Here is an 11015-nt window from a genome sequence, read left to right as displayed (position 1 = left end):
GTTGGCATGCACTACTTTGTTACTATGATTAGCTATGTTCGCTCAATATGGCGTCTTACTCAACACTTTCTACTGTACATTGCATAAAATGCTTCAAACCATATGAATGTAAAAGCAGTTTATATGATTAGGATCAATAAAAGATTACATCAAAACACTGTAGTATCAAAATGATGAAAGCTGTAGATCTGAAACGATTGGTCGACAGATAATTCATTGGCAGCAACTTTGATAATCCATTAATTGTTTCAGTCATTTAAGCAAAAATGCCAAAACTGAAGTCACTTGAAAATCTTTATTTTTTTGTCCCCACTATTTTCTGACATGCTATACATCAAACAACTAATCAAGAAATCAAGAAAATAATTGGCATATTGATTTATAATAACAAAATAGCTCTTAGTTGCAGCCTTAGAAATCTGTACTACTTAAAATAATCTACTTTTTACGGAATGGTCTGTTGCTGTCCGTGGAGTCGACCACCTTAACTGTAATGTTAAGTACAAACAGAGCATTTATACATTTCATCATGATTCTGTCTGAAGTCTGTCAACCGCAGTAAATTATAATTACACTAAAAAGAACAAAGATTAATTCAATCTTTTATTTTAAGGAAACAATTAAATGTTTACAGGCGTACAGTGGTGGAGTTGAGGATTAGCAGTGTTAAAGGCTCAGCAAGGCCGTTTTATTGTAAAGGATGAGAAATTACGCTGTTCCAAGTCATAGAAAAACAGGTTTTTATTCACAAGTCGTCTTAAAACCAGCATAAGGAATAAACAGAAAACAGATTATTCTCACGAAGCTGCTGTCTCAGCTGGCAGCAGGTACTCAGAGATAAAGTGCAGGTCTGTGTCCTCTGTGCTGTTGTCAGGGCTGTCAGATGGCATGTGGCAGCCGGAGTCTCTTGGGCAGTTGTTCGTATCCGCCTTCACGTTCTCGCCGGGGGTCTCGTTCTCCAACTGACTGTCAGCTGTGAAGCAGAGAAGACGGTTGGTTGGATGTTCGGTCCCAGAGTTGAATAGATGAGCAGTAATTAATCCTTTTCAGCTAATATTCCTGTGCATCAGGGCTCAGCGGCCTATCTGTGGGCAGCTACTATCCTCGTGTGTCCCGCTCTATTCTCAGCAACACTCATTGTGGTTATCCTGTTATCCTTAACCTCTTTAGCTGTGGCCCGGATACCCTCCCAGTCTTATCTGCTTGAGGTACAGTGTCACGTATCCCTTTCCCTTTCTGAATCTAAACGTCTCAGTGAATCATTTTACGGTTTTATCATGTCACAAAAAGTGTGTGATGACACTGTCCTTTTCTTGCGTTTGCCATTACTCACAGCGCAGTTGCTGCAGGGAGTGGACAGCGGCAAGCAGACGAAGCCTGTGCTCTGGATCAGTTGCATTCAGCTCCGTCAGGTGATGCTCCCTCAGCCTCATCAAGTCGTCCACTCTTTGGTAACCATTCAGCTGTAGAGAGGAGAAATGCTCCTGAGGAAGCAAGTGGGGGAGGGGACATTCAAAAGCTGAAGGAACACAATCTCGTATGGAAGATGATTGTTGCTGTATTGAAGTCAAAGTACCTCCATACTGAGGTGCTTCAACACTTCCTGGACCGTTGATTTCTGTCTCACTCTGCGGGTTTGTGTTTCCATGTGCGTATGAGGACTCTCTGTTAGCACATCCACATAAATGAACTTGAAGTTTCCCGTCCTGCCATTCAGCATGCCAGTCCATATCCCTATGGAGGGCTTGGCAATTATGTCGATCACATCTCCCACCTGAATGGAAGTTTAGTTTTAGTGTCATTGCATTTATTTGACTGGGAGCTTGTTAAAAACACATGAATCTCACACAGAGAAGAGATGCTTTGTTCCAGATTAACTACAGCTACTTTCCATCTGCCCTCACTGAGACAAACACTGTACTACTAATACAAGTAACACGAATACAAGGCCAAAATTCAATCAACACAAAATGCTTCATAGCTTTCATATTTCTGTTAGCAGCCACAAAGAAGAAATAGAGAAAGATACTGATATGTTGAGGTAATCTGGCTATTTATTATTCAGACTAATTGATGGTATTCTGTGTTGTAGTATAAGCTACGCACAGAGAAGTATATGGAACACCAATTGCATGATGTGGTATGAAAGTTTAGTGGTATAATAAACGAGTATAATTAGAAAGACGAGAAACTCCAGTAATTGGTAGTTAGAGAGGTGGATGGGTCTAACAAACAGGACTTTCAACCGGAAGACCAGTGATCAACACTGTGGATTATCTGTAATATATAAGTGTTTTTGACTCATTTTGAAGTTAGGTTAGTGATGTTTAAGACGTGTTTTCTGTACTTATGTTACATTTACGTTTTACTTAGCTTACGTTCTTATTTTGAGCCCGACAATGATTTTTTTCTTTAACCTAACTGTTATTTTAAGCCTAAACCTAAGCAAGTGTTTTGGTTTGAATTCTCAACGTTAACCACGTGTTTAATGCAACATATCCTCATGCAACGGTTACTCATCTCTTTTCATGGGTTTTAATTCAAAAGACAGCAACGTGTGTCAATTTCCACTCGTCACATGCATACGGCCTTTTCAAAATAAACTCATTTTCACAGGAAACTACTGTTTAGATTATTGTTTGGATTATTACTGACTTCACATGCGGCCTCCTGGCTGAAAAAACACCGTTTGTTGGATAGAAAGAGACGCCAAGCATCAGTATGTGTAGAGTTGGGAGGAGTACATGTTGGTGTCCTTTGAGAAACCAAAGGAAACATTGATTTTCCGCTTGTTATGTAACACTGTTATTCTTGTTACGCAACATATCATAAGAAGGTCCACTAAGGGTGGTTGTTAATTATTTACACTAACTTGTTACCTTGCTTTTAATTTACGTCATTATTTCAACACAAACCGTGATCTTTCTTTCTAACCGTTTGCCATCCAAGTAGTTGTGTTCCTTCATAACATGCTTCCATTGTAAGGGATGGGGGACAAAAATCTATAGTGCTCGTATCGTGCATAATCAATATCGTGCATGTATCGTCTAATCAATCTATCTAATGCTGTTAAGTCTATTTATGTAAGTCCGGACTAAAGTGGTGGACCAACCAGACCGACCACCAGTGCCATGGCTAATCCTAAAGATATTGGCCTTTATCGTCATCCTAAAACCTGTAACTGTAGGACTTAGTTACTTTATTTCACTTCCATTTACTTTCCAGACTTGCTTACTTCGAGTTTGAGGGATTCCGTGTCATATGGACTTGGCACGAAGTCTGTATGGACTTTTGCTCTGCCACAGAGCGATCTTGTGTACAATGGATCGTCCTCCAGCCTCAGACTGTCTCTGTTACTGGAGCAGCCTGACCCACTGGTGACTCCACCTGGGAACAGCAGACAAATAATAAAGGGCAAGCTAGTTTTCACACTGAGCTATCCACACGTCAGCAAGATTAGTTTTTTGATTTGTCAGAGGTTGGTGTTGCTCTACAAATTAGTGCATCTAAATGGGAGTAACGGGACACCTGAGTGAACAAGCAAAGGTTGCATAATTCATCAGGCCGTGGTGTGAAGAGAACAGCTTACTTGAGGAGCTTTGTCCACTGTTGAGGCTGTAGAGGCTTTCCAGAGAGTTACTGGACCGCCCGTGTCCTTTACTAAATGGTCGCCTACCAGATCCCCTCTTCTCTGCTCCATCTTTCTGTGTGTTTCCAGTCTGCACAGTAATAAAACACGACAAGTCACATTTTTCATCCTGCCTCATATGCTTTAGGGTTCCCTGCCATCCGTTATCTTCCACTACAGGCAAACAAAAGAGAAAGCTAACCACCCAGAGAGCTGAGTCAGGGCCCAAAGCTGCCGTGTTTGATTCCTCATGCGACGGAGCGGCTCAATGTCCCGGTTTATGCTGGGACACGCAGCTCCTCTGGCAAGCAAAACCCTTAATCCTGCAAGGGTTGCCTGGCTTTTTATAGCTGAGACCTACAGGAAGTGTGTGGCGGGAATAATCCCCAGCTACCTGCACTCAGCTTTTAACTTCCTCGTCCTGTACGGGGACGTTTACACCACGGACCATGTTTGCCTCAGCATCACCATCCATGTGCGGGGAAGTGGGGGATTGTGGATGGGCTGCACTTCAAGTGCACAGGCATACAGTTTATGAAATATATGATCTGATTTGATTGGGTTCAGAAATTGTCAAGCAGAATCTTCAAAAGCGAATAGGGACTGGGAATAGTTGACTAAACTGCATACGTATCACCTGCCTAAAATTAGCCTCAACGCTGTGGAGGACTACTTAACCGGCCACATGTAGACACTGATCACATGGAGCGCAGTCACTGCCAGTGAGCTGACATATTATATTATATTACACCAGTGGTGGGCCGTCAGGGCCAGCAAGGCCTTCTCTGCTGGCCTAGACAGAATCACAAAGTTATAGCTATTTTATAATTTTTCATAAATACACTACATGTATTCTAATTATTTTTCCCATTATCTTATTTTCTCATTGCACAGCTACTGTCTTCCTCAGTTGCTCTGCTTTCAGCATAAGGGTACAACAAATGTAAGCAATCTTAAAAAAAAGAAAATGTAAGTTCTCTTGAGCGTTCAGGCATTTTCCTTTATTAGAAAAATTGCAGGTTAGTGAATATCACGCATGTATGGACACTACAGTAAAACAATATATTAAAATAAATAATACATTTATTCATAAAATCCTCATGACTTAGAAGTTATGATCATGTGTTTTCACACCTTATTATTCCTAACAGTAACTAATAATTGGACTAGTCATGCATCAATTGCAAATGTCTGTAGTGTGAGTCTGGTCAAGGTTTGGATGATATTTTACGTCTCAAAAGGAAGAAAAAAGACATTTGGAAATATCTCAAATGTTCACATTGTAATTATTACTGACATTTGTAGATATCAAAAATACTCTGATGTTGTCCCAGTGTGTCTCTCTGTCCCTCAGGCTTCCCTTTTTGTCCTTTTTTCTTTAACCAGGTCAACTGGATAAGGCGGCTGAACATCCACATGTAAAAAAGGAAAAATGGTAGTTTGATTGGTAGTTTTCCGTGTGGCAGAGCAGGTGTGTGGCTGACAGCTATCTGCTTGGTAACAGATGTTGTTTCATTCGGTGCGAACCACGGCGAACGCAGCGTGCCACAAACCCAAAACTGGTCGCATTATTAAAAGCTGTGCAGAGTGTGTGACGTACAGTGATTGCTGTCAGCGGTTTCTCAGGTGAGGCCTCCACATGCTTCCTGTCACTGTGTGATGAGGTCTCCCTCTCCCTCCTCTGCGGCCTCGCTTTGGTTGGGTCACTTGCCTGCTCCTGCTTTAGCTTTGAAAACAAAGCACACTGTAAATAGACATGGTGTGGAGGGCATTAGAGTAAACATTCCTAGATGGACACACTGGCAGATGGAGGAAGTCGGTTCTCTTACCGGAGCGCTCTCATTTTCGGGTGGCTTCATTGGAGGGGAGGGCTGTCTGAAGGCGTCAAATCTCCCCAATCTGGTCAACTGTTTGGGTGAAAGAGAGATTAACATGTGTTTTCCTGGTGACAGATGGGCACATCATCAGCCTCTCTGTGTGTGACCCCACAACATAAACAGTTTATGTTTATTCCCTGCTCATGATCTGTGTTGTGGATTAGGTTAAACCCTGGCAGCCATGCAGTTCTGAGACACGTTATATATATATTAAAATCCTGTATTTGAGTGATCTTGTCGCGCTGATCTTGCACTTTTTACTGTTATGTCAAAAATCTCAGTATCATGTGGGGAGAGGTTCACTGTATGTTTAAAGTATTCCAACCTGCTTGTTTTTCATAAACTGCAGATTTGTGTGCAGATTTTCTATCTTCCTATATGAGTCATTAATGGGAGACAATAGCTTCAGTTTAGCGGTCAGTCAGCGCTGCCCACAGAGCATCTGTTTCACTGACTCTTGGCTCATTCCCAACATTGACCGTTAGTAAACTGGCATTCCACTACGACTCACATTCACTCTGATCTGCCTATTGACTGTCTGAGATCAGCTGGACTTTACTGGACTAGTAGATCATAATCCAAAATACAGATATGTACAATATGTAGATATCATTGATGATGTCCATCTTGCTGGATATTGGATCATAAAACCTTTTTTTTTAAGTAGTGATAGTTATTGATGGTTGTTTGTTGTAGGGGCACTGCCACAATTTACTGTTGTATTTCCACAACGTTGAGGGGGACTCACAAGAGAAGGATAAATAGAATTGTCAAAATTGAAGCAGCAATTTCCTGGTCCCACTGGTCAAGCTCCAAAAACTCTGGATCCTACACTTGCCCTAATGCAAATTTACAGCATCTTCTGTTTGAGACAGGCTTATAAATCGTAGTCTCCACGCCCAGCTGAGATACGCTAGTGATGTCTATAAAGGCAAATCAAGGTCAAAATCCGCGAGCACAAATTAGATCCAAGCGCGTGTGTAGAGGCCCCGTGCGTGCAAATCAAATAGCAAGGGGCGCAAGGGGCGTTCCCTAGCGCGCGACTTCTATCACAAAGAAAAACTACTCGCGAGTGAGCAGGTAAAAGCTTCGCGAGCAGTTTTTCTTTTAGACAGTAAGAAGGCGGACCCAGTCACCATTGTATCACTATATTTAATTGATTACAATCATCGTCTTTAGATTGGCCAGATATCACTCTGACACAGACGCTAGGTGGCGCTATAGAGGTGGTTTACTCCACCACTGAACACTACATCTCAGAGGTATATATTGTACTTTTTACTGTACTACATCTCAGAAATATATATTACCTCTGAGATGTAGTACAGTAAAATGTACATTACAATACATGGTGACTGGGTCCACCCACTTACTGTAAAAAGAAAAACTACTCGTGAGCAAGTATACGTATAAGTAATATACGTGTGCGGCTGTTTGATTTGCACAAGCGGGACCTCTACACACACACACACACACACAGACGCGCAACATAGATGTCACTTGACAGAGTGGTATAGACCCTGTCACTGCATCCCTCCTTCATGCAGGAGCCTCTCATGAATCTCCTCTGGATCCCTTATTTCATCTATAAACTCTATGGGATATTAGCTGTTACATGTGATTTAAAGAGAACTTCTTCATCAACACACTTAGAACACAACTGACTTCAATTCATGTTTTAGGTATGATTAAAAAGCAATATATGATGCATTAGCTGTGCTCACTGAGGCTGCAAAAAACTAATCTTTAAGATGTTCAGAATACCTGAAACGCAATTTCAAAATAAACAAAGTATCATTTGGAAATTTTAATTATGGTTCAGTTGGTCTAAATGTTCCCCAAAGAGCTCTGAGGTGCAATTAGAAAGTCAGGCCATGCAAAGCCCACTTTAATGATCCTTTAGACCATCTGGGAGCAGGCTGCAACAACAGAGACTGTAGCTTCTGTTGGTTTCTGTTGTTTCATACAAAACAAGGAAAAATAAACATCAACATCTTAACAATAAATACTGTAAGCAAACAATGTCGTTACATTTGAACACAGGCTCTTTCTCCACCCAGGTCAGACCTCACAGGAAATGTGTTGGTCTGCTCTTTTCCACCAAACCTCAATAGGAAGAACTGTTGACGTTAAAATAACGATTTGTAGCAATAACCAGATGGAGTGAAAGGCTCATGGAGCAATAACTTCCACCATGTTTCAAGAGGAAGACACTTAAAGGGCCAGTGTGTAGCATTTAGGGGAATGTATCAGCAGAAATGGAATATAAAATTCATAAACATGTTTTCTTTAGTGTATAATCACCTGAAATTAAGAATTCTTGTGTTACCATTAGATTAGAATGAGCCCTTCATATCTATATATGGAGCAGGTCCTCTTCACAGAGCTGTTCATGTAGCACCACCATGTTCTACAGTAGCCCAGAAGGGACCAACCAAACACTGGCTCTAGATAGGGCTTTAGGAGTTTTTACGTTACCTGAAGGCCACCGTAGTATTTGCTATAAGGCAGAAAGTCTGTCTGTTAAATATACTGCAAGGCAATAGCAAGCAAGCCACCAGTTAGCTTAGCTTAGCATAAAGACTGGAATAAGGGGGAAGCGGCTAACTTTTCTCAGTCTAAAGGTAACAAAATCCACCTACCAACGCCTCTAAAGCTCATAAATAAATGCTTTTATAGGTTTGTTGAATCCATGTGAAAAACAAAGTGTAAAAACGACAATCCACTTTTTCATGGCGATCATGTGCCGGTTATTTCTTGGCTAGGAGACTCCAAAGAGTTACTGCTCCCAGCCAAGAAATAGTCCGGCACAGTCTGGTCATGTCGTTTTTACACTCAGGTTGTGGAATGCATGAAACAAACTAAATATGACATGTTAATTGAACTTTTAAACTCACGAATGAAGCTTTAACAGACAGATATTAGTGTAAATCTTCTCGTCTAACTCTGGTAGAAAGCAAATAAGGGGATTTCCCAATATGTCGAACTATTCCTTTGAAGATGTTGTGGTTGCACCAACAACACTAATGGTTCATTTAGTCGATCTCATTTTCTGGTGGTAATGTCACTCAGGTATATCTTACTGTGTTCTGTGGGAGCGGCAGATCCGTGATGAAGCGGATCATTTCTGGAGGAGACAGATCAGACTGTTTGCTGTCCAGTTCCTGTATCAAACTCTCAAAGCGATCCCACTCAGTCGTCCGGGGCAGCGGCAAGGTGCCGCCGCACACCGACGGCTCGTGTCGAGGTTGGCGACAGGTGTGGTAGAAGGGAGTCCAGGGCTGCGGACACTCAAATGGGTTCCACTGATAATTTCCAAGCTGTGGACTCCAAACTCCTTCCTCTTCTGAATCTTCATGGACATCTCTGGTCAGCTGCTGTTGCCGCTGTGGTGATGGAGTCGTCATGGAGGGCTTGTTCTCTGCTCTCTTCCCCAGGCCGATGCAGGTTAGCACTGGATTGTTGCTACTCGACACATCTGCCAAGTGATCTGAAGATTAGAAGAAGTTACTGGTATTGATTCAACGCAGCTTCTTGAGCAGGTTGAACAACATCATCCACAATGACTCACCATTATTCTCCGATGTCCTCTTCCCTCTCCCAGCTCCAGCCTGATGTGCCTTCTTTGTTTGCACCAGGTTCTGTAACTTCTTTAGTATTCCTGTGGCGTGTATTGATTCTGCTGTGTCAGCTGCAGTTTCACCACCCTGCAATAAAGCAACAATATGAGCATTCAATGCAGTGTACACATATTCAGCATTAACTGCATGTAATGTAGAAGAAACTCCACCTCAATGGTAAAATGTTGCTTAGCTTGCACATTGATTAATGGACACATCATACACATTTTCAGGTTTCTACTAAAACATATTTGCATGCTTTTCATTTCACTTGTGATGGAGTATTTTCTATTTCCACCACTAAAATGTTGCATGCCTTAAGATTGAAGTCAAGGCATGTAACAAGTAAGCTGATGGCAGAGCTAAACCTTCAGAAACACATGTTCCCTCTCAGTCTATGCTCACACAAAAAGTCACCTTATCAGACTGGCACCACCCTATCATTTTATTCTCTGCTGTGTGGAAGAGATTGCTGTCCTGTCCCCCTCTCAACTATCAGCCGTTGGCATGAAAAGCACCAAACGGTACAAAATCCAGAAGAACACAGGGCAGATATAAAAGGGCCTTATAAAAGCAGATTCAAGATTACAAAGTAGATCACAGTGAATCGTGGATCTGATTTGGCTGACATACAAATGACCTCCCTATTATAGACTCACTTTTCACCCTCTGTAACTTCTGTCCAAACCACACAAACATTGTAAGCAAGTTAACTTTGAAACATTGGTCAGATTAAAGTAGTATTATCTACTGTCAAAGGGCCTATCACAGTCTTTTTATTCATTGTACAGATGCTGTACTGTAATATAATCTATAACATAAACCGTGCATGGAGGATGAGCATCGATAAACAACCACAGACTTGTTGTGCATTGACATGTGCACAAACATCCAGGTATGTCAGGTATCTCACATGTGGATGCGGTATTACAAAAGACTAGACAGCTTTGCAAATAATTATTATTTAAGTTATTGTGTCAACGTGTGAATGAAGTGTGAAAGATGTCAATTAGTATGCTCTGTATGCACGGACTCCAAACAAAAATATGATTTTTATTTCGAGAATATAGAGTTTAAGGCCACATTTAACATGGACACTGTGCTATATTCATCATAATATGGCTTTACTGGAGGGATAAACCTGCTCTAAGGTGATAGTAATGTGGTTTTACCTGAGCTGGTAGATCTATCGTTGTCCTGTCAGAGTTCTGCTCCTTCACTCTGTCGTCTCTTGTCAACATGCTGCTCTGACATGGAGCTGTACACACCTCTGTAGGATCAATCCACATGCGTCAGACAATGCTTTATTTCATCTTTATTATCTCCGCCAGGAGGATCATCCAATCAGTCAGCTGTTTGCTTGTGTTCTTCCGTGAGTGACTGTGCACCTCTGTGTCTGTCTTGCATTTTGCTGCAAAGAACTGATTGAGTTATGGCTGCATGCTCAAGGACCTCTTGAGAAGCAAAACACCCTTTACTGCCTGTTTTTATACTACGATTGATTGTCTGCTGACTCCTCCGCTACTCTGCGTCAAGAGACACAATTGGGGGGGAAACAGTTTGCAGTGTGTCTGGGTAACAGCTAACGGAACTTCCAGTACACACACTGCTATGTACCTCTCAGCTCTACGACTCACTTTTATGGTTTTGGACAGTGTGTTTGGCTAATGGCAAACAGCTAACAGAACTACCAGTCTCAACACTGCTACATCTCTGCAACTCAGTCGCTGCTAAGCTGGCAGGCAGCTTTGTGAGTTCAATTTTGTTTTTGGCAAGATTGTATGTAGTGTATTATGGCAAGATTGTATGTAGTGTATTATGGTACTATTGTATGTAGTGTATTATGGCAAGATTGTATGTAGTGTATGATGGTAAGATTGTATGTAGTGT

General features: G+C 41.6%; 1 protein-coding gene across 1 annotated transcript in view; it reads right to left on the bottom strand.

Moving 5' to 3' along the window:
- Positions 1–306: 306 nt before the first annotated feature.
- The window catches only part of samsn1b (SAM domain, SH3 domain and nuclear localisation signals 1b), a 16330-nt gene continuing 5621 nt past the window's right edge, over positions 307–11015 (bottom strand). Inside the window, exons 6-15 of the mRNA XM_031871548.1 lie at positions 10298–10395; positions 9077–9212; positions 8589–8995; positions 5458–5535; positions 5229–5354; positions 3590–3719; positions 3236–3387; positions 1577–1774; positions 1334–1484; positions 307–973 (exon numbers count right to left, since the gene is read on the bottom strand). Coding sequence (XP_031727408.1) covers positions 798–973; positions 1334–1484; positions 1577–1774; positions 3236–3387; positions 3590–3719; positions 5229–5354; positions 5458–5535; positions 8589–8995; positions 9077–9212; positions 10298–10395 — 1652 coding nt within the window. The 3' untranslated portion in view covers positions 307–797. The remainder of the gene's footprint in view (positions 974–1333; positions 1485–1576; positions 1775–3235; positions 3388–3589; positions 3720–5228; positions 5355–5457; positions 5536–8588; positions 8996–9076; positions 9213–10297; positions 10396–11015) is intronic.

This window comes from Anarrhichthys ocellatus, unplaced genomic scaffold (genome assembly GCF_004355925.1).
Source record: "Anarrhichthys ocellatus isolate YVR2014 unplaced genomic scaffold, GSC_Weel_1.0 scaffold59, whole genome shotgun sequence".
Lineage (NCBI taxonomy): Eukaryota > Metazoa > Chordata > Actinopteri > Perciformes > Anarhichadidae > Anarrhichthys > Anarrhichthys ocellatus.
This window is presented reverse-complemented; position numbering and strand designations above follow the sequence as displayed.